The 22,179-nt window shown below is 68.1% G+C and overlaps 1 protein-coding gene across 1 annotated transcript in view; it reads left to right on the top strand.

The window, feature by feature from the left end:
* LOC134363735 (basic proline-rich protein-like) overlaps positions 1–22,179 on the top strand; it is a 45,197-nt gene that overhangs the window by 11,271 nt on the left and 11,747 nt on the right. Inside the window, exon 5 of the mRNA XM_063079286.1 lies at positions 162–886. Within this exon, the coding sequence (XP_062935356.1) occupies positions 162–886 (725 nt within the window). The remainder of the gene's footprint in view (positions 1–161; positions 887–22,179) is intronic.

Genomic DNA, 22,179 nt, shown 5'->3' with positions numbered 1-22,179 from the left:
TCCTGCTCCTGCTCCTGTCCCTGCTCCTGCTTCTGCTCCTGCTCCAGCCCTTGATCCTGCTCCTGCCCCTGCTCCTGCTCTTGCTCCTGCCCTTGCTCCTGCTCCTGCTTCTGCTCCTGCTCTTGCTCCTGATCCTGCTCCTGCCTCTGCTCCTGTTCCTGCCCCTGCTCCTGCTCCTTCTCCTGCCCCTGCTCCTGCCCCTGCCCCTGCTCCTGTCCCTGCTCCTGTCCTTGATCCTGCCCCTGCTCCTGCTCCTGCCCTTGATCCTGCCCCTGCTCCTGCCCCTGCTCCTGCTCCTGCCCCTGCTCCTGTTCCTGCCCCTGCTCCTGTTCCTGTCCCTGCTCCTGCCCCTGCTCCTGCTCCTGCTCCTGCTCCTGCCCTTGATCCTGCCCCTGCTCCTGCCCCTGCTCCTGCTCCTGCTCCTGCTCCTGCCCTTGATCCTGCCCCTGCCCCTGCTCCTGCTCCTGCTCCTGCTCCTGCCCATGCCCCTGCTCCTGCTCCTGCTCCTGCTCCTGCTCCTGCTCCTGATCCTGCTCCTTCCCCTGCTCCTGCTCCTGCTCCTGTCCCTGCTCCTGCCCCTGCTCCTGCTCCTGCTCCTGTCCCTGCTCCTCCTCCTGCTCTTTCTCCTGCTCCTGCTCCTGTCCCTGCTCCTTCCCCTGCTCCTGATCCTGCTGCTGCCCCTGCTCCTGCCCCTGCTCCTGCTCCTGCCCCTGCTCCTGCTCCTGCTCCTTCTCCTGCCCCTGCTCCTGCTCCTGCCCCTGCCCCTGCTCCTGTCCCTGCTCCTGCCCCTGCCCCTGCTCCTGCCCCTGCTCCTGCTCCTGCCCCTGCTCCTGCTCCTGCTCCTTCTCCTGCCCCTGCTCCTGCTCCTGCCCCTGCCCCTGCTCCTGTCCCTGCTCCTGCCCCTGCCCTTGCTCCTTCCCCTGCCCCTGCTCCTGCTCCTGCCCCTGCTCCTGCTCCTGCCGCTGCTCTTGCCCCTGCTCTTGCCCCTGCCCCTGCTCCTGCTCCTGCTCCTGCTCCTGCTCCTGTCCCTGCTCCTGCTCCTGCCCCTGCTCCTCCTCCTGCTACTGCTCTTGCTCCTGCTCCTGCCCTTGCTCCTGCTCCTGCTCCTGCCCCTGCTCCTGCTCCTGCTTCTGCTCCTGATTCTGTTCCTGCCCCTGCCCCTGCACGTGCTCCTGCTCCTGCCCCTGCCCCTGCACCTGCTCCTGCTCCTGCTCCAGCTCCTGCTCCTGCTCCTGCCCCTGCTCCTGTCCCTGCTCCTGCTCCTGCTCCTGATCCTGCTCCTAATCCTGCCCTTGCTCCTGCTCCTGCTCCTGCCCCTGCTCCTGCTCCTGCTCCTGCTCCTGATCCTGTTCCTGCCCCTGCCCCTGCCCGTGCTCCTGCTCCTGCCCCTGCTCCTGCCCCTGTACCTGCTCCTGCTCCTGCTCCAGCTCCTGATCCTGCCCTTGATCCTGCCCCTGCTCCTGGTCCTGTCCCTGTTCCTGCTACTGCCCTTGCCCCTGCTCCTGCTCCTGCCCCTGTCCCTGCTCCTGCTCCTGCTCCTGCTCCTGATCCTGCCCCTGCCCCTGCCCCAGCTCCTGTTCCTGCCCCTGCTCCTGCTCCTGCCCCTGCTCCTGCCCCTGCTCCTGCCCCTGCCCCTGCCCCTGCCCCTGCTCCTGCTCCTGCCCCTGCCCCTGCTCCTGTTCCTGCTCCGGCTCCTGCCCCTGCCCCTGCCCCTGCTCCTGCTCCTGCCCCTGCCCCTGCCCCTGCCCATGCTCCTGTTCCTGCCCCTGTCCCTGCTCCTGCTCCTGCTCCTGCTCCTGCCCCTACCCCTGCCCCTGATCCTGCTCCTGCTCCTGATCCTGTTCCTGCTCCTGATCCTGTTCCTGCCCCTGCCCCTGCCCCTGCTCCTGCTCCTGATCCTGATCCTGCCCCTGCCCCTGCCCCTGCTCCTGCTCCTGTCCCTGTTCCTGCTACTGCTCCTGCTCCTGCTCCTGCTCCAGCTCCTGATCCTGCTCCTGCCCCTGCTCCTGACCCTGCTCCTGCTCCTGCTCCTGCTCCTGCCCCTGCTCCTGCTCCTGCTCCTGCTCCTGCTCCTGCCCTTGATCCTGCCACTGCTCCTGCTCCTGTCCCTGTTCCTGCTACTGCCCTTGCCCCTGCTCCTGCTCCTGCCCCTGCCCCTGCCCCTGCTCCTGCTCCTGCTCATGCTCCTGTCCCTGCTCCTGCTCCTGTCCCTGTTCCTGCTACTGCCCTTGCCCCTGCTCCTGCTCCTGCCCCTGCCCCTGCCCCTGCGCCTGCCCCGGCCCCTGCCCCTGCTCCTGCCCCTGCCCCTGCTCCTGCTCCTGCTCCTGCCCCTGCCCCTGCCCCTGCGCCTGCCCATGCTCCTGCTCCTGCCCATGATCCAGCTCCTGCCCCTGCTCCTGCTCCTGCTCCTGCTCCTGATCCTGCTCCTGCTCCTGCCCCTGCCCCTGCCCCTGCTCCTGATACTGCCCGTGCCCCTGATCCTGATCCTGCGCCTGCCCCTGCTCCTGCTCCTGCTCATGATCCTGCTCCTGCTCCTGCTCCTGCTCCTGCTCCTGTTCCTGTCCTTGGTCCTGCGCCTGCTCCTGCCCTTGATCCTGCTCCTGCCCCTGCTCCTGCTCCTGCTCCTGCTCCTCCCCCTGGCCCTGCTCCTGCTCCTGCTCCTGCTCCTGATCCTGCCCTTGATCCTGCCCCTGCCCCTGCTCCTGCTCCTGCTCCTGTCCCTGCTCCTGCTCCTGCTCTTGCTCCTGATCCTGCTCCTGTCCCTGCTCCTGTCCCTGCTCCTGCTCCAGCTCCTGATCCTGCTCCTGCCCCTGCTCCTGCCCCTGCTCCTGCTCCTGCTCCTGATCCTGCTCCTGCTCCTGCCCTTGATCCTGCCCTTGCTCCTGCTCCTGTCCCTGTTGCTGCTACTGCCCCTGCCCCTGCCCCTGCCCCTGCTCCTGCTCCTGCTCCTGCCCCTGCCCCTGCCCCTGCCCCTGCTCCTGCTCCTGCTCCTGCTCCTGTCCCTGCTCCTGCTCCTGCTCCTACTCCTGATCCTGTCCCTGCTCCTGCCCCTGCCCCTGCCCCTGCTCCTGATCCTGCCCGTGCCCCTGCTCCTGATCCTGCGCCTGCCCCTGCTCCTGCTCCTGCTCCTGCTCCTGTTCCTGTCCCTGGTCCTGCGCCTGCTCCTGCCCTTGATCCTGCTCCTGCCCCTGCTACTGCTCCTGCTCCTGCTCCTCCCCCTGGCCCTGCTCCTGCTCCTGCTCCTGCTCCTGATCCTGCCCTCGATCCTGCCCCTGCCCCTGCTCCTGCTCCTGCTCCTGTCCCTGCTCTTGCACCTGCTCTTGCTCCTGATCCTGCTCCTGCCCCTGCTCCTGCCCCTGCCCCTGCTCCTGCACCTACCCCTGCCCCTGCCCCTGCTCCTGCTCCTGCTCCTGCTCCTGTCCCAGCTCCTGCTCCTGCTCCTGCTCCTGCTCCTGATCCTGCTCCTTCCCCTGCTCCTGCTCCTGCTCCTGCTCCTGCTCCTGTCCCTGCTCCTGCTTCTGCTCCTGCTCCAGCCCTTGATCCTGCTCCTGCCCCTGCTCCTGCTCTTGCTCCTGCCCTTGCTCCTGCTCCTGCTTCTGCTCCTGCTCTTGCTCCTGATCCTGCTCCTGCCTCTGCTCCTGTTCCTGCCCCTGCTCCTGCTCCTGCTCCTTCTCCTGCCCCTGCTCCTGCCCCTGCCCCTGCTCCTGTCCCTGCTCCTGTCCTTGATCCTGCCCCTGCTCCTGCTCCTGCCCTTGATCCTGCCCCTGCTACTGCCCCTGCTCCTGCTCCTGCCCCTGCTCCTGTTCCTGTCCCTGCTCCTGTTCCTGTCCCTGCTCCTGCCCCTGCTCCTGCTCCTGGTCCTGCTCCTGCCCTTGATCCTGCCCCTGCCCCTGCTCCTGCTCCTGCTCCTGCTCCTGTCCCTGCTCCTGCTCCTGCTCTTGCTCCTGCTCCTGCTCCTGCCCTTGATCCTGCTCCTGCCCCTGCCCCTGCTCCTGCTCCTGCTCCTGGTCCTGCTCCTGCCCTTGATCCTGCCCCTGCCCCTGCTCCTGCTCCTGCTCCTGGTCCTGCTCCTGCCCTTGATCCTGCCCCTGCCCCTGCTCCTGCTCCTGCTCCTGCTCCTGTCCCTGCTCCTGCTCCTGCTCTTGCTCCTGCTCCTGCTCCTGCCCTTGATCCTGCTCCTGCCCATGCCCCTGCTCCTGCTCCTGCTCCTGCTCCTGCCCCTGCTCCTACTCCTGTTCCTGCCCTTGCTCCTGCCCCTGCTCCTGCTCCTGCTCCTTCTCCTGCCCCTGCTCCTGCTCCTGCCCCTGCCCCTGCTCCTGCTCCTGCTCCTGCCCTTGATCCTGCCCTTACCCCTGCTCCTGCTCCTGCTCCTGCTCCTGTCCCTGCTCCTCCTCCTGCTCTTTCTCCTGCTCCTGCTCCTGTCCCTGCTCCTTCCCCTGCTCCTGATCCTGCTGCTGCCCCTGCTCCTGCCCCTGCCCCTGCTCTTGCCCCTGCCCCTGCTCCTGCTCCTGCTCCTGCTCCTGTCCCTGCTCCTGCTCCTGCCCCTGCTCCTCCTCCTGCTACTGCTCTTGCTCCTGCTCCTGCCCTTGCTCCTGCTCCTGCTCCTGCCCCTGCCCCTGCTCCTGCTTCTGCTCCTGATTCTGTTCCTGCCCCTGCCCCTGCCTGTGCTCCTGCTCCTGCCCCTGCTCCTGCCCCTGCACCTGCTCCTGCTCCTGCTCCAGCTCCTGCTCCTGCTCCTGCCCCTGCTCCTGTCCCTGCTCCTGCTCCTGCTCCTGATCCTGCTCCTAATCCTGCCCTTGCTCCTGCTCCTGCTCCTGCCCCTGCTCCTGCTCCTGCTCCTGCTCCTGATCCTGTTCCTGCCCCTGCCCCTGCCCGTGCTCCTGCTCCTGCCCCTTCTCCTGCCCCTGTACCTGCTCCTGCTCCTGCTCCAGCTCCTGATCCTGCCCTTGATCCTGCCCCTGCTCCTGCTCCTGCACTTGATCCTGCCCCTGCTCCTGCCCCTGCTCCTGCTCCTGCCCCTGCTCCTGTTCCTGCCCCTGCTCCTGCTCCTGCCCCTGCTCCTGTCCCTGCTCCTGCTCCTGCTCCTGATCCTGCTCCTAATCCTGCCCCTGCTCCTGCTCCTGCTCCTGCTCCTGATCCTGTTCCTGCCCCTGCCCCTGCCCGTGCTCCTGCTCCTGCCCCTGCTCCTGCCCCTGTACCTGCTCCTGCTCCTGCTCCAGCTCCTGATGCTGCCCTTGATCCTGCCCCTACTCCTGCTCCTGTCCCTGTTCCTGCTACTGCCCTTGCCCCTGCTCCTGCTCCTGCCCCTGTCCCTGCTCCTGCTCCTGCTCCTGCTCCTGATCCTGCCCCTGCCCCTGCCCCAGCTCCTGTTCCTGCCCCTGCTCCTGCTCCTGCCCCTGCTCCTGCCCCTGCTCCTGCCCCTGCCCCTGCCCCTGCTCCTGCTCCTGCCCTTGCCCCTGCTCCTGCTCCTGCTCCTGTCCCTGCTCCTGCTCCTGTCCCTCTTCCTTCTACTGCCCTTGCCCCTGCTCCTGCTGCTGCCCCTGCCCCTGCCCCTGCCCCTGCTCCTGCCCCTGCCCCTGCTCCTGCTCCTGCTCCTGCCGCTGCCCCTGCTCCTGCCCATGCTCCTGCTCCTGCCCCTGCCCCTGCCCGTGCTACTGCTCCTGCTCCTTCCCCGGCCCCTGCCCCTGCTCCTGCTCCTGCTCCTGATCCTGTTCCTGCTCCTGATCCTGTTCCTTCCCCTGCCCCTGCCCCTGCTCCTACTCCAGCTCCTGCTCCTGCTGCTGATCCTGCCCCTGCCCCTGCCCCTGCTCCTGCTCCTGATCCTGTTCCTGCCCCTGCCCCTGCCCCTGCCCCTGCTCCTGATCCTGTTCCTGCCCCTGCCCCTGCTCCTGCTCTTGCTCCTGCTCCTGCCCCTGCCCCTGCCCCTGCCCGTGCTCCTGCTCCTGCCCCTGCTCCTGCCCCTGCTCCTGCTCCTGCTCCTGCTCCAGCTCCTGATCCTGCTCCTGCCCCTGCTCCTGACCCTGCTCCTGCTCCTGCTCCTGCTCCTGCCTCTGCTCCTGCTCCTGCTCCTGCTCCTGCTCCTGCCCTTGATCCTGCCACTGCTCCTGCTTCTGTCCCTGTTCCTGCTACTGCCCTTGCCCCTGCTCCTGCTCCTGCCCCTGCCCCTGCCCCTGCTCCTGCTCCTGCTCATGCTCCTGTCCCTGCTCATGCTCCTGTCCCTGCTCCTGCTCCTGTCCCTGTTCCTGCTACTGCTCCTGCTCCTGCTCCTGCTCCAGCTCCTGATCCTGCTCCTGCCCCTGCTCCTGACCCTGCTCCTGCTCCTGCTCCTGCTCCTGCCCCTGCTCCTGCTCCTGCCCTTGATCCTGCCACTGCTCCTGCTCCTGTCCCTGTTCCTGCTACTGCCCTTGCCCCTGCTCCTGCTCCTGCCCCTACCCCTGCCCCTGCTCCTGCTCCTGCTCATGCTCCTGTCCCTGCTCCTGCTCCTGTCCCTGTTCCTGCTCCTGCCCTTGATCCTGCCACTGCTCCTGCTCCTGTCCCTGTTCCTGCTACTGCCCTTGCCCCTGCTCCTGCTCCTGCCCCTACCCCTGCCCCTGCTCCTGCTCCTGCTCATGCTCCTGTCCCTGCTCCTGCTCCTGTCCCTGTTCCTGCTACTGCCCTTGCCCCTGCTCCTGCTCCTGCCCCTGCCCCTGCCCCTGCGCCTGCCCTGGCCCCTGCCCCTGCTCCTGCCCCTGCCCCTGCTCCTGCTCCTGCTCCTGCCCCTGCCCCTGCCCCTGCCCCTGCCCATGCTCCTGCTCCTGCCCCTGATCCAGCTCCTGCCCCTGCTCCTGCTCCTGCTCCTGCTCCTGATCCTGCTCCTGCTCCTGCCCCTGCCCCTGCCCCTGCTCCTGATCCTGCCCGTGCCCCTGATCCTGATCCTGCGCCTGCCCCTGCTCCTGCTCCTGCTCATGATCCTGCTCCTGCTCCTGCTCCTGGTCCTGCTCCTGTTCCTGTCCTTGGTCCTGCGCCTGCTCCGGCCCTTGATCCTGCTCCTGCCCCTGCTCCTGCTCCTGCTCCTGCTCCTCCCCCTGGCCCTGCTCCTGCTCCTGCTCCTGCTCCTGATCCTGCCCTTGATCCTGCCCCTGCCCCTGTTCCTGCTCCTGCTCCTGTCCCTGCTCCTGCTGCTGCTCTTGCTCCTGATCCTGCTCCTGTCCCTGCTCCTGTCCCTGCTCCTGCTCCAGCTCCTGATCCTGCTCCTGCCCCTGCTCCTGCCCCTGCTCCTGCTCCTGCTCCTGATCCTGCTCCTGCTCCTGCCCTTGATCCTGCCCTTGCTCCTGCTCCTGTCCCTGTTGCTGCTACTGCCCCTGCCCCTGCCCCTGCCCCTGCTCCTGCTCCTGCCCCTGCCTCTGCCCCTGCCCCTGCCCCTGCTCCTGCTCCTGCTCCTGCTCCTGTCCCTGCTCCTGCTCCTGCTCCTACTCCTGATCCTGCCCCTGCTCCTACCCCTGCCCCTGCCCCTGCTCCTGATCCTGCCCGTGCCCCTGCTCCTGATCCTGCGCCTGCCCCTGCTCCTGCTCCTGCTCCTGCTCCTGTTCCTGTCCCTGGTCCTGCGCCTGCTCCTGCCCTTGATCCTGCTCCTGCCCCTGCTACTGCTCCTGCTCCTGCTCCTCCCCCTGGCCCTGCTCCTGCTCCTGCTCCTGCTCGTGATCCTGCCCTTGATCCTGCCCCTGCCCCTGCTCCTGCTCCTGCTCCTGTCCCTGCTCCTGCACCTGCTCTTGCTCCTGATCCTGCTCCTGCCCCTGCTCCTGCCCCTGCCCCTGCTCCTGCACCTACCCCTGCCCCTGCCCCTGCTCCTGCTCCTGCTCCTGCTCCTGTCCCTGCTCCTGCTCCTGCTCCTGCTCCTGCTCCTGATCCTGCTCCTTCCCCTGCTCCTGCTCCTGCTCCTGCTCCTGCTCCTGTCCCTGCTCCTGCTTCTGCTCCTGCTCCAGCCCTTGATCCTGCTCCTGCCCCTGCTCCTGCTCTTGCTCCTGCTCTTGCTCCTGATCCTGCTCCTGCCTCTGCTCCTGTTCCTGCCCCTGCTCCTGCTCCTGCTCCGTCTCCTGCCCCTGCTCCTGCCCCTGCCCCTGCTCCTGTCCCTGCTCCTGTCCTTGATCCTGCCCCTGCTCCTGCTCCTGCCCTTGATCCTGCCCCTGCTCCTGCCCCTGCTCCTGCTCCTGCCCCTGCTCCTGTTCCTGCCCCTGCTCCTGTTCCTGTCCCTGCTCCTGCCCCTGCTCCTGCTCCTGCTCCTGCTCCTGCCCCTGCTCCTGCCCCTGCCGCTGCTCCTGCTCCTGCTCCTGCTCCTGTCCCTGCTCCTGATCCTGCTCTTGCTCCTGCTGCTGCTCCTGCCCTTGATCCTGCTCCTGCCCCTGCCCCTGCTCCTGCTCCTGCTCCTGCCCATGCCCCTGCTCCTGCTCCTGCTCCTGCTCCTGCCCCTGCTCCTACTCCTGTTCCTGCCCTTGCTCCTGCCCCTGCTCCTGCTCCTGCTCCTTCTCCTGCCCCTGCTCCTGCTCCTGCCCCTGCCCCTGCTCCTGCTCCTGCTCCTGCCCTTGATCCTGCCCCTACCCCTGCTCCTGCTCCTGCTCCTGCTCCTGTCCCTGCTCCTCCTCCTGCTCTTTCTCCTGCTCGTGCCCCTGCCCCTGCTCCTGCTCCTGCTCCTGCCCATGCCCCTGCTCCTGCTCCTGCTCCTGCTCCTGCCCCTGCTCCTACTCCTATTCCTGCCCTTGCTCCTGCCCCTGCTCCTGCTCCTGCTCCTGCCCTTGATCCTGCTCCTGCCCCTGCCCCTGCTCCTGCTCCTGCTCCTGCCCATGCCCCTGCTCCTGCTCCTGCTCCTGCTCCTGCCCCTGCTCCTACTCCTGTTCCTGCCCTTGCTCCTGCCCCTGCTCCTGCTCCTGCTCCTTCTCCTGCCCCTGCTCCTGCTCCTGCCCCTGCCCCTGCTCCTGCTCCTGCTCCTGCCCTTGATCCTGCCCCTACCCCTGCTCCTGCTCCTGCTCCTGCCCCTGCTCCTGCTCCTGCCCCTGCCCCTGCTCCTGTCCCTGCTCCTGCCCCTGCCCCTGCTCTTGCCCCTGCCCCTGCTTCTGCTCCTGCTCCTGCTCCTGCTCCTGTCCCTGCTCCTGCTCCCGCCCTTGCTCCTTCCCCTGCCCCTGCTCCTGCTCCTGCCCCTGCTCCTGCTCCTGCCCCTGCCCCTGCTCCTGCTCCTGCTCCTGCTCCTGCTCCTGTCCCTGCTCCTGCTCCTGCCCCTGCTCCTCCTCCTGCTACTGCTCTTGCTCCTGCTCCTGCCCTTGCTCCTGCTCCTGCTCCTGCCCCTGATCCTGCTCCTGCTTCTGCTCCTGATTCTGTTCCTACCCCTGCCCCTGCCCGTGCTCCTGCTCCTGCCCCTGCACCTGCTCCTGCTCCTGCTCCAGCTCCTGCTCCTGCTCCTGCCCCTGCTCCTGTCCCTGCTCCTGCTCCTGCTCCTGATCCTGCTCCTAATCCTGCCCTTGCTCCTGCTCCTGCTCCTGCCCCTGCTCCTGCTCCTGCTCCTGCTCCTAATCCTGTTCCTGCCCCTGCCCCTGCCCGTGCTCCTGCTCCTGCCCCTGCTCCTGCCCCTGTACCTGCTCCTGCTCCTGCTCCAGCTCCTGATCCTGCTCCTGCCCCTGCCCCTGCCCTTGCTCCTGCTCCTGCCCCTGCCTCTGCTCCTGTCCCTGCTCCTGCCCCTGCCCCTGCTCCTGCTCCTGGCCTTGATCCTGCCCCTGCCCCTGCTCCTGCTCCTGCTCTTGCTGCTGCTCCTGCTCCTGTCCCTGCTCCTTCCCCTGCTCCTGATCCTGCTGCTGCCCCTGCTCCTGCCCCTGCTCCTGCTCCTGCTCCTGCTCCTGCTCCTGCCCCTGCTCCTGCTCCTGCTCCTTCTCCTGCCCCTGCTCCTGCTCCTGCCCCTGCCCCTGTTCCTGCTCCTGCCCCTGCCCTTGCTCCTGCTCCTGCTCCTGCTCCTGCTCCTGCCCCTGCTCTTGCCCCTGCCCCTGCTTCTGCTCCTGCTCCTGCCCCTGTCCCTGCTCCTGCTCCTGCCCTTGCTCCTCCTCCTGCTGCTGCTCTTGCTCCTGCTCCTGCCCTTGCTCCTGCTCCTGCTCCTGGCCCTGCTCCTGCTCCTGCTCCTGCTCCTGCTCCTGATCCTGTTCCTGCCCCTGCCCCTGCCCGTGCTCCTGCTCCTGCCCCTGGTCCTGCCCCTGCACCTGCTCCTGCTCCTGCTCCAGCTCCTGATCCTGCTCCTGACCCTGCCCCTGCCCCTGCTCCTGCTCCTGCTCCTGATCCTGCTCCTGCTCCTGCCCTTGATCCTGCTCCTGTCCCTGTTCCTGCTAATGCCCCTGCCCCTGCCCCTGCCCCTGCTCCTGCTCCTGCTCCTGCCCATGCCCCTGCTCCTGCTCCTGCTCCTGCTCCTGCCCCTGCTCCTGCTCCTGCCCCTGCCCCTGCTCCTGCTCCTGCTCCTGCCCTTGATCCTGCCCCTACCCCTGCTCCTGCTCCTGCTCCTGCTCCTGTCCCTGCTCCTCCTCCTGCTCTTTCTCCTGCTCCTGCTCCTGTCCCTGCTCCTTCCCCTGCTCCTGATCCTGCTGCTGCCCCTGCTCCTGCCCCTGCTCCTGCTCCTGCTCCTGCCCCTGCCCCTGCCCCTGCTCCTGCTCCTGATCCTGTTCCTGCTCCTGATCCTGTTCCTGCCCCTGCCCCTGCCCCTGCTCCTGCTCCTGCTCCTGATCCTGCCCCTGCCGTTGCCCCTGCTCCTGCTCCTGATTCTGTTCCTGCCCCTGCCCCTGCCCCTGCCCCTGCTCCTGATCCTGTTCCTGCCCCTGCCCCAGCTCCTGCTCCTGCTCCTGCTCCTGCCCCTGCCCCTGCCCCTGCCCGTGCTCCTGCTCTTGCCGCTGCTCCTGCCCCTGCTCCTGCTCCTGCTCCTGCTCCAGCTCCTGATCCTGCTCCTGCCCCTGCTCCAGATCCTGCTCCTGCTCCTGCTCCTGCTCCTGCCCCTGCTCCTGCTCCTGCTCCTGCTCCTGCCCTTGATCCTGCCCCTGCTCCTGCTCCTGTCCCTGTTCCTGCCACTGCCCTTGCCCCTGCTCCTGCTCCTGCCCCTGACCCTGCCCCTGCTCCTGCTCCTGTTCCTGCTCCTGTCCCTGCTCCTGCTCCTGCTCCTGCTCCTGATCCTGCCCCTGCCCCTGCCCCAGCTCCTGTTCCTGCCCCTGCTCCTGCTCCTGCCCCTGCCCCTGCCCCTGCCCATGCTCCTGCTCCTGCCCCTGCCCGTGCTCCTGCTCCTGCTCCTGCTCCTGCCCCTGCCCCTGCCCCTGCTCCTGCTCCTTCCCCTTCCCCTGCGCCTGCCCCTGCTCCTGTTCCTGCCCCTGCCCGTGCTCCTGCTCCTGCTCCTGCTCCTGATCCTGCTCCTGCTCCTGCTCCTGCTCCTGTTCATGTCCCTGGTCCTGCGCCTGCTCCTGCCCTTGATCCTGCTCCTGCCCCTGCTCCTGCTCCTGCTCCTGCTCCTCCCCCTGGCCCTGCTCCTGTTCCTGCTCCTGATCCTGATCCTGCCCTTGATCCTGCCCCTGCCCCTGCTCCTGCTCCTGTCCCTGCTCCTGTCCCTGCTCCTGCTCGTGGTCCTGCCTTTGCTCCTGCTCCTGCTTCTGCTCCTGCTCTTGCTCCTGATCCTGCTCCTGCCCCTGCTCCTGTTCCTGCCCCTGCTCCTGCTCCTGCTCCTTCTCCTGCCCCTGCTCCTGCCCCTGCCCCTGCTCCTGTCCCTGCTCCTGTCCTTGATCCTGCTCCTTCTCCTGCCCCTGCTCCTGCTCCTGCCCCTGCCCCTGCTCCTGTCCCTGCTCCTGCCCCTGCCCCTGCTCTTGCCCCTGCCCCTGCTTCTGCTCCTGCTCCTGCTCCTGCTCCTGTCCCTGCTCCTGCTCCCGCCCTTGCTCCTTCCCCTGCCCCTGCTCCTGCTCCTGCCCCTGCTCCTGCTCCTGCCCCTGCTCTTTCCCCTGCCCTTGCTTCTGCTCCTGCTCCTGCCCCTGCCCCTGCTCTTGCCCCTGCCCCTGCTTCTGCTCCTGCTCCTGCTCCTGCTCCTGTCCCTGCTCCTGCTCCTGCCCCTGCTCCTCCTCCTGCTGCTGTTCTTGCTCCTGCTCCTGCCCTTGCTCCTGCTCCTGCTCCTGCCCCTGCTCCTGCTCCAGCTCCTGCTCCTGATTCTGTTCCTGCCCCTGCTCCTGCCCCTGCACCTGCTCCTGCTCCTGCTCCAGCTCCTGATCCTGCTCCTGCCCCTGCTCCTGCCCCTGCTCCTGCTCCTGCTCCTGATCCTGCTCCTGCTCCTGCCCTTGCTCCTGCTCCTGCTCCTGCCACTGCTCCTGCTCCTGCTCCTGCTCCTGATCCTGTTCCTGCCCCTGCCCCTGCCCGTGCTCCTGCTCCTGCCCCTGCTCCTGCCCCTGCACCTGCTCCTGCTCCTGCTCCAGCTCCTGATCCTGCTCCTGCCCCTGCCCCTGCTCCTGCTCCTGCTCCTGCCCCTGCCTCTGCCCCTGTCCCTGCTCCTGCCCCTGCCCCGCTCCTGCTCCTGCCCTTGATCCTGCCCCTGCCCCTGCTCCTGCTCCTGCTCTTGCTCCTGCTCCAGCTCCTGTCCCTGCTCCTTCCCCTGCTCCTGATCCTGCTACTGCCCCTGCTCCTGTCCCTGCTCCTGCTCCTGCGCCTGCTCCTGCTCCTGCCCCTGCTCCTGCTCCTGCTCCTTCTCCTGCCCCTGCTCCTGCTCCTGCCCCTGCCCCTGCTCCTGCTCCTGCCCCTGCCCTTGCTCCTGCTCCTGCTCCTGCTCCTGCTCCTGCCCCTGCTCTTGCCCCTGCCCCTGCTTCTGCTCCTGCTCCTGCCCCTGCCCCTGCTCTTGCCCCTGCCCCTTCTTCTGCTCCTGCTCCTGCCCCTGCCCCTGCTCTTGCCCCTGCCCCTGCTTCTACTCCTGCTCCTGCTCCTGCTCCTGTCCCTGCTCCTGCTCCTGCCCTTGCTCCTCCTCCTGCTGCTGCTCTTGCTCCTGCTCCTGCCCTTGCTCCTGCTCCTGCTCCTGCCCCTGCTCCTGCTCCTGCTCCTGCTCCTGATCCTGTTCCTGCCCCTGCCCCTGCCCGTGCTCCTGCTCCTGCGCCTGCTCCTGCCCCTGCACCTGCTCCTGCTCCTGCTCCTGCTCCTGATCCTGCTCCTAATCCTGCCCTTGCTCCTGCTCCTGCTCCTGCCCCTGCTCCTGCTCCTGCTCCTGCTCCTGATCCTGTTCCTGCCCCTGCCCCTGCCCGTGCTCCTGCTCCTGCCCCTTCTCCTGCCCCTGTACCTGCTCCTGCTCCTGCTCCAGCTCCTGATCCTGCCCTTGATCCTGCCCCTGCTCCTGCTCCTGCACTTGATCCTGCCCCTGCTCCTGCCCCTGCTCCTGCTCCTGCCCCTGCTCCTGTTCCTGCCCCTGCTCCTGCTCCTGCCCCTGCTCCTGTCCCTGCTCCTGCTCCTGCTCCTGATCCTGCTCCTAATCCTGCCCTTGCTCCTGCTCCTGCTGCTGCCCCTGCTCCTGCTCCTGCTCCTGCTCCTGATCCTGTTCCTGCCCCTGCCCCTGCCCGTGCTCCTGCTCCTGCCCCTGCTCCTGCCCCTGTACCTGCTCCTGCTCCTGCTCCAGCTCCTGATGCTGCCCTTGATCCTGCCCCTACTCCTGCTCCTGTCCCTGTTCCTGCTACTGCCCTTGCCCCTGCTCCTGCTCCTGCCCCTGTCCCTGCTCCTGCTCCTGCTCCTGCTCCTGATCCTGCCCCTGCCCCTGCCCCAGCTCCTGTTCCTGCCCCTGCTCCTGCTCCTGCCCCTGCTCCTGCCCCTGCTCCTGCCCCTGCCCCTGCCCCTGCTCCTGCTCCTGCCCCTGCCCCTGCTCCTGCTCCTGCTCCTGTCCCTGCTCCTGCTCCTGTCCCTCTTCCTTCTACTGCCCTTGCCCCTGCTCCTGCTGCTGCCCCTGCCCCTGCCCGTGCCCCTGCCCCTGCTCCTGCCCCTGCCCCTGCTCCTGCTCCTGCTCCTGCCGCTGCCCCTGCTCCTGCCCATGCTCCTGCTCCTGCCCCTGCCCCTGCCCGTGCTACTGCTCCTGCTCCTGCCCCGGCCCCTGCCCCTGCTCCTGCTCCTGCTCCTGATCCTGTTCCTGCTCCTGATCCTGTTCCTTCCCCTGCCCCTGCCCCTGCTCCTGCTCCAGCTCCTGCTCCTGCTGCTGATCCTGCCCCTGCCCCTGCCCCTGCTCCTGCTCCTGATCCTGTTCCTGCCCCTGCCCCTGCCCCTGCCCCTGCTCCTGATCCTGTTCCTGCCCCTGCCCCTGCTCCTGCTCTTGCTCCTGCTCCTGCCCCTGCCCCTGCCCCTGCCCGTGCTCCTGCTCCTGCCCCTGCTCCTGCCCCTGCTCCTGCTCCTGCTCCTGCTCCAGCTCCTGATCCTGCTCCTGCCCCTGCTCCTGACCCTGCTCCTGCTCCTGCTCCTGCTCCTGCCTCTGCTCCTGCTCCTGCTCCTGCTCCTGCTCCTGCCCTTGATCCTGCCACTGCTCCTGCTCCTGTCCCTGTTCCTGCTACTGCCCTTGCCCCTGCTCCTGCTCCTGCCCCTGCCCCTGCCCCTGCTCCTGCTCCTGCTCATGCTCCTGTCCCTGCTCATGCTCCTGTCCCTGCTCCTGCTCCTGTCCCTGTTCCTGCTACTGCTCCTGCTCCTGCTCCTGCTCCAGCTCCTGATCCTGCTCCTGCCCCTGCTCCTGACCCTGCTCCTGCTCCTGCTCCTGCTCCTGCCCCTGCTCCTGCTCCTGCCCTTGATCCTGCCACTGCTCCTGCTCCTGTCCCTGTTCCTGCTACTGCCCTTGCCCCTGCTCCTGCTCCTGCCCCTACCCCTGCCCCTGCTCCTGCTCCTGCTCATGCTCCTGTCCCTGCTCCTGCTCCTGTCCCTGTTCCTGCTCCTGCCCTTGATCCTGCCACTGCTCCTGCTCCTGTCCCTGTTCCTGCTACTGCCCTTGCCCCTGCTCCTGCTCCTGCCCCTACCCCTGCCCCTGCTCCTGCTCCTGCTCATGCTCCTGTCCCTGCTCCTGCTCCTGTCCCTGTTCCTGCTACTGCCCTTGCCCCTGCTCCTGCTCCTGCCCCTGCCCCTGCACCTGCGCCTGCCCCGGCCCCTGCCCCTGCTCCTGCCCCTGCCCCTGCTCCTGCTCCTGCTCCTGCCCCTGCCCCTGCCCCTGCCCCTGCCCATGCTCCTGCTCCTGCCCCTGATCCAGCTCCTGCCCCTGCTCCTGCTCCTGCTCCTGCTCCTGATCCTGCTCCTGCTCCTGCCCCTGCCCCTGCCCCTGCTCCTGATCCTGCCCGTGCCCCTGATCCTGATCCTGCGCCTGCCCCTGCTCCTGCTCCTGCTCATGATCCTGCTCCTGCTCCTGCTCCTGGTCCTGCTCCTGTTCCTGTCCTTGGTCCTGCGCCTGCTCCGGCCCTTGATCCTGCTCCTGCCCCTGCTCCTGCTCCTGCTCCTGCTCCTCCCCCTGGCCCTGCTCCTGCTCCTGCTCCTGCTCCTGATCCTGCCCTTGATCCTGCCCCTGCCCCTGCTCCTGCTCCTGCTCCTGTCCCTGCTCCTGCTGCTGCTCTTGCTCCTGATCCTGCTCCTGTCCCTGCTCCTGTCCCTGCTCCTGCTCCAGCTCCTGATCCTGCTCCTGCCCCTGCTCCTGCCCCTGCTCCTGCTCCTGCTCCTGATCCTGCTCCTGCTCCTGCCCTTGATCCTGCCCTTGCTCCTGCTCCTGTCCCTGTTGCTGCTACTGCCCCTGCCCCTGCCCCTGCCCCTGCTCCTGCTCCTGCCCCTGCCCCTGCCCCTGCCCCTGCCCCTGCCCCTGCTCCTGCTCCTGCTCCTGCTCCTGTCCCTGCTCCTGCTCCTGCTCCTACTCCTGATCCTGCCCCTGCTCCTACCCCTGCCCCTGCCCCTGCTCCTGATCCTGCCCGTGCCCCTGCTCCTGATCCTGCGCCTGCCCCTGCTCCTGCTCCTGCTCCTGCTCCTGTTCCTGTCCCTGGTCCTGCGCCTGCTCCTGCCCTTGATCCTGCTCCTGCCCCTGCTACTGCTCCTGCTCCTGCTCCTCCCCCTGGCCCTGCTCCTGCTCCTGCTCCTGCTCGTGATCCTGCCCTTGATCCTGCCCCTGCCCCTGCTCCTGCTCCTGCTCCTGTCCCTGCTCCTGCACCTGCTCTTGCTCCTGATCCTGCTCCTGCCCCTGCTCCTGCCCGTGCCCCTGCTCCTGCACCTACCCCTGCCCCTGCCCCTGCTCCTGCTCCTGCTCCTGCTCCTGTCCCTGCTCCTGCTCCTGCTCCTGCTCCTGCTCCTGATCCTGCTCCTTCCCCTGCTCCTGCTCCTGCTCCTGCTCCTGCTCCTGTCCCTGCTCCTGCTTCTGCTCCTGCTCCAGCCCTTGATCCTGCTCCTGCCCCTGCTCCTGCTCTTGCTCCTGCTCTTGCTCCTGATCCTGCTCCTGCCTCTGCTCCTGTTCCTGCCCCTGCTCCTGCTCCTCCTCCGTCTCCTGCCCCTGCTCCTGCCCCTGCCCCTGCTCCTGTCCCTGCTCCTGTCCTTGATCCTGCCCCTGCTCCTGCTCCTGCCCTTGATCCTGCCCCTGCTCCTGCCCCTGCTCCTGCTCCTGCCCCTGCTCCTGTTCCTGCCCCTGCTCCTGTTCCTGTCCCTGCTCCTGCCCCTGCTCCTGCTCCTGCTCCTGCTCCTGCCCCTGCTCCTGCCCCTGCCGCTGCTCCTGCTCCTGCTCCTGCTCCTGTCCCTGCTCCTGATCCTGCTCTTGCTCCTGCTCCTGCTCCTGCCCTTGATCCTGCTCCTGCCCCTGCCCCTGCTCCTGCTCCTGCTCCTGCCCATGCCCCTGCTCCTGCTCCTGCTCCTGCTCCTGCCCCTGCTCCTACTCCTGTTCCTGCCCTTGCTCCTGCCCCTGCTCCTGCTCCTGCTCCTTCTCCTGCCCCTGCTCCTGCTCCTGCCCCTGCCCCTGCTCCTGCTCCTGCTCCTGCCCTTGATCCTGCCCCTACCCCTGCTCCTGCTCCTGCTCCTGCTCCTGTCCCTGCTCCTCCTCCTGCTCTTTCTCCTGCTCGTGCCCCTGCCCCTGCTCCTGCTCCTGCTCCTGCCCATGCCCCTGCTCCTGCTCCTGCTCCTGCTCCTGCCCCTGCTCCTACTCCTATTCCTGCCCTTGCTCCTGCCCCTGCTCCTGCTCCTGCTCCTGCCCTTGATCCTGCTCCTGCCCCTGCCCCTGCTCCTGCTCCTGCTCCTGCCCATGCCCCTGCTCCTGCTCCTGCTCCTGCTCCTGCCCCTGCTCCTACTCCTGTTCCTGCCCTTGCTCCTGCCCCTGCTCCTGCTCCTGCTCCTTCTCCTGCCCCTGCTCCTGCTCCTGCCCCTGCCCCTGCTCCTGCTCCTGCTCCTGCCCTTGATCCTGCCCCTACCCCTGCTCCTGCTCCTGCTCCTGCCCCTGCTCCTGCTCCTGCCCCTGCCCCTGCTCCTGTCCCTGCTCCTGCCCCTGCCCCTGCTCTTGCCCCTGCCCCTGCTTCTGCTCCTGCTCCTGCTCCTGCTCCTGTCCCTGCTCCTGCTCCCGCCCTTGCTCCTTCCCCTGCCCCTGCTCCTGCTCCTGCCCCTGCTCCTGCTCCTGCCCCTGCCCCTGCTCCTGCTCCTGCTCCTGCTCCTGCTCCTGTCCCTGCTCCTGCTCCTGCCCCTGCTCCTCCTCCTGCTACTGCTCTTGCTCCTGCTCCTGCCCTTGCTCCTGCTCCTGCTCCTGCCCCTGATCCTGCTCCTGCTTCTGCTCCTGATTCTGTTCCTTCCCCTGCCCCTGCCCGTGCTCCTGCTCCTGCCCCTGCACCTGCTCCTGCTCCTGCTCCAGCTCCTGCTCCTGCTCCTGCCCCTGCTCCTGTCCCTGCTCCTGCTCCTGCTCCTGATCCTGCTCCTAATCCTGCCCTTGCTCCTGCTCCTGCTCCTGCCCCTGCTCCTGCTCCTGCTCCTGCTCCTGATCCTGTTCCTGCCCCTGCCCCTGCCCGTGCTCCTGCTCCTGCCCCTGCTCCTGCCCCTGTACCTGCTCCTGCTCCTGCTCCAGCTCCTGATCCTGCTCCTGCCCCTGCCCCTGCCCTTGCTCCTGCTCCTGCCCCTGCCTCTGCTCCTGTCCCTGCTCCTGCCCCTGCCCCTGCTCCTGCTCCTGGCCTTGATCCTGCCCCTGCCCCTGCTCCTGCTCCTGCTCTTGCCGCTGCTCCTGCTCCTGTCCCTGCTCCTTCCCCTGCTCCTGATCCTGCTGCTGCCCCTGCTCCTGCCCCTGCTCCTGCTCCTGCTCCTGCTCCTGCTCCTGCCCCTGCTCCTGCTCCTGCTCCTTCTCCTGCCCCTGCTCCTGCTCCTGCCCCTGCCCCTGTTCCTGCTCCTGCCCCTGCCCTTGCTCCTGCTCCTGCTCCTGCTCCTGCTCCTGCCCCTGCTCTTGCCCCTGCCCCTGCTTCTGCTCCTGCTCCTGCCCCTGTCCCTGCTCCTGCTCCTGCCCTTGCTCCTCCTCCTGCTGCTGCTCTTGCTCCTGCTCCTGCCCTTGCTCCTGCTCCTGCTCCTGGCCCTGCTCCTGCTCCTGCTCCTGCCCCTGCTCCTGCTCCTGCTCCTGCTCCTGATCCTGTTCCTGCCCCTGCCCCTGCCCGTGCTCCTGCTCCTGCCCCTGGTCCTGCCCCTGCACCTGCTCCTGCTCCTGCTCCAGCTCCTGATCCTGCTCCTGACCCTGCCCCTGCCCCTGCTCCTGCTCCTGCTCCTGATCCTGCTCCTGCTCCTGCCCTTGATCCTGCCCTTGCTCCTGCTCCTGTCCCTGTTCCTGCTAATGCCCCTGCCCCTGCCCCTGCCCCTGCTCCTGCTCCTGCTCCTGCCCATGCCCCTGCTCCTGCTCCTGCTCCTGCTCCTGCCCCTGCTCCTGCTCCTGCCCCTGCCCCTGCTCCTGCTCCTGCTCCTGCCCTTGATCCTGCCCCTACCCCTGCTCCTGCTCCTGCTCCTGCTCCTGTCCCTGCTCCTCCTCCTGCTCTTTCTCCTGCTCCTGCTCCTGTCCCTGCTCCTTCCCCTGCTCCTGATCCTGCTGCTGCCCCTGCTCCTGCCCCTGCTCCTGCTCCTGCTCCTGCCCCTGCCCCTGCCCCTGCTCCTGCTCCTGATCCTGTTCCTGCTCCTGATCCTGTTCCTGCCCCTGCCCCTGCCCCTGCTCCTGCTCCTGCTCCTGATCCTGCCCCTGCCGTTGCCCCTGCTCCTGCTCCTGATTCTGTTCCTGCCCCTGCCCCTGCCCCTGCCCCTGCTCCTGATCCTGTTCCTGCCCCTGCCCCAGCTCCTGCTCCTGCTCCTGCTCCTGCCCCTGCCCCTGCCCCTGCCCGTGCTCCTGCTCTTGCCGCTGCTCCTGCCCCTGCTCCTGCTCCTGCTCCTGCTCCAGCTCCTGATCCTGCTCCTGCCCCTGCTCCAGATCCTGCTCCTGCTCCTGCTCCTGCTCCTGCCCCTGCTCCTGCTCCTGCTCCTGCTCCTGCCCTTGATCCTGCCCCTGCTCCTGCTCCTGTCCCCGTTCCTGCCACTGCCCTTGCCCCTGCTCCTGCTCCTGCCCCTGCCCCTGCCCCTGCTCCTGCTCCTGTTCCTGCTCCTGTCCCTGCTCCTGCTCCTGCTCCTGCTCCTGATCCTGCCCCTGCCCCTGCCCCAGCTCCTGTTCCTGCCCCTGCTCCTGCTCCTGCCCCTGCCCCTGCCCCTGCCCATGCTCCTGCTCCTGCCCCTGCCCGTGCTCCTGCTCCTGCTCCTGCTCCTGCCCCTGCCCCTGCCCCTGCTCCTGCTCCTTCCCCTTCCCCTGCGCCTGCCCCTGCTCCTGTTCCTGCCCCTGCCCGTGCTCCTGCTCCTGCTCCTGCTCCTGATCCTGCTCCTGCTCCTGCTCCTGCTCCTGTTCATGTCCCTGGTCCTGCGCCTGCTCCTGCCCTTGATCCTGCTCCTGCCCCTGCTCCTGCTCCTGCTCCTGCTCCTCCCCCTGGCCCTGCTCCTGTTCCTGCTCCTGATCCTGATCCTGCCCTTGATCCTGCCCCTGCCCCTGCTCCTGCTCCTGTCCCTGCTCCTGTCCCTGCTCCTGCTCGTGGTCCTGCCTTTGCTCCTGCTCCTGCTTCTGCTCCTGCTCTTGCTCCTGATCCTGCTCCTGCCCCTGCTCCTGTTCCTGCCCCTGCTCCTGCTCCTGCTCCTTCTCCTGCCCCTGCTCCTGCCCCTGCCCCTGCTCCTGTCCCTGCTCCTGTCCTTGATCCTGCTCCTTCTCCTGCCCCTGCTCCTGCTCCTGCCCCTGCCCCTGCTCCTGTCCCTGCTCCTGCCCCTGCCCCTGCTCTTGCCCCTGCCCCTGCTTCTGCTCCTGCTCCTGCTCCTGCTCCTGTCCCTGCTCCTGCTCCCGCCCTTGCTCCTTCCCCTGCCCCTGCTCCTGCTCCTGCCCCTGCTCCTGCTCCTGCCCCTGCTCTTTCCCCTGCCCTTGCTTCTGCTCCTGCTCCTGCCCCTGCCCCTGCTCTTGCCCCTGCCCCTGCTTCTGCTCCTGCTCCTGCTCCTGCTCCTGTCCCTGCTCCTGCTCCTGCCCCTGCTCCTCCTCCTGCTGCTGTTCTTGCTCCTGCTCCTGCCCTTGCTCCTGCTCCTGCTCCTGCCCCTGCTCCTGCTCCAGCTCCTGCTCCTGATTCTGTTCCTGCCCCTGCTCCTGCCCCTGCACCTGCTCCTGCTCCTGCTCCAGCTCCTGATCCTGCTCCTGCCCCTGCTCCTGCCCCTGCTCCTGCTCCTGCTCCTGATCCTGCTCCTGCTCCTGCCCTTGCTCCTGCTCCTGCTCCTGCCACTGCTCCTGCTCCTGCTCCTGCTCCTGATCCTGTTCCTGCCCCTGCCCCTGCCCGTGCTCCTGCTCCTGCCCCTGCTCCTGCCCCTGCACCTGCTCCTGCTCCTGCTCCAGCTTCTGATCCTGCTCCTGCCCCTTCCCCTGCCCTTGCTCCTGCTCCTGCCCCTGCCTCTGCCCCTGTCCCTGCTCCTGCCCCTGCCCCGCTCCTGCTCCTGCCCTTGATCCTGCCCCTGCCCCTGCTCCTGCTCCTGCTCTTGCTCCTGCTCCAGCTCCTGTCCCTGCTCCTTCCCCTGCTCCTGATCCTGCTACTGCCCCTGCTCCTGTCCCTGCTCCTGCTCCTGCGCCTGCTCCTGCTCCTGCCCCTGCTCCTGCTCCTGCTCCTTCTCCTGCCCCTGCTCCTGCTCCTGCCCCTGCCCCTGCTCCTGCTCCTGCCCCTGCCCTTGCTCCTGCTCCTGCTCCTGCTCCTGCTCCTGCCCCTGCTCTTGCCCCTGCCCCTGCTTCTGCTCCTGCTCCTGCCCCTGCCCCTGCTCTTGCCCCTGCCCCTTCTTCTGCTCCTGCTCCTGCCCCTGCCCCTGCTCTTGCCCCTGCCCCTGCTTCTACTCCTGCTCCTGCTCCTGCTCCTGTCCCTGCTCCTGCTCCTGCCCTTGCTCCTCCTCCTGCTGCTGCTCTTGCTCCTGCTCCTGCCCTTGCTCCTGCTCCTGCTCCTGCCCCTGCTCCTGCTCCTGCTCCTGCTCCTGATCCTGTTCCTGCCCCTGCCCCTGCCCGTGCTCCTGCTCCTGCGCCTGCTCCTGCCCCTGCACCTGCTCCTGCTCCTGCTCCAGCTACTGATCCTTCTCCTGCCCCTGCTCCTGCCCCTGCTCCTGCTCCTGATCCTGATCCTGCTCCTGCTCCTGCTCTTGCTCCTGCCCTTGCTCCTGCTCCTGTCCCTGTTCCTGCTACTGCCCCTGCCCCTGCCCCTGCTCCTGCTCCTGCTCCTGCCCCTGCCCCTGCCCCTGCCCCTGCTCCTGCTCCTGCTCCTGCTCCAGTCCCTGCTCCTGCTCCTGCTCCTGCTCCTGTTCCTTACCCTGCCCATGCCCCAGCTCCTGTTCCTGCCCCTGCTCCTGCTTCTGCCCGTGCTCCTGCTCCTGCTCCTGCCCCTGCCCCTGCCCCTGCCCATGCTCCTGCTCCTGCCCCTGTCCCTGCTCCTGCTCCTGCTCCTGCTCCTGCCCCTGCCCCTGGCCCTGCTCCTGCTCCTGCCCCTGCCCCTGCCCCTGCCCATGCTCCTGTTCCTGCCCCTGCCCCTGCTCCTGCTCCTGCTCCTGCTCCTGCCCCTGCCCCTGCCCCTGCTCCAGCTCCTGCTCCTGATCCTGTTCCTGCTCCTGATCCTGTTCCTGCCCCTGCCCCTGCCCCTGCTCCTGCTCCTG

This window comes from Cynocephalus volans, chromosome 15, assembly GCF_027409185.1.
Source record: "Cynocephalus volans isolate mCynVol1 chromosome 15, mCynVol1.pri, whole genome shotgun sequence".
NCBI lineage: Eukaryota > Metazoa > Chordata > Mammalia > Dermoptera > Cynocephalidae > Cynocephalus > Cynocephalus volans.
The sequence above is the reverse complement of the archived record's forward strand: the minus strand, read 5'-3'. Positions and strand labels throughout refer to the sequence as shown.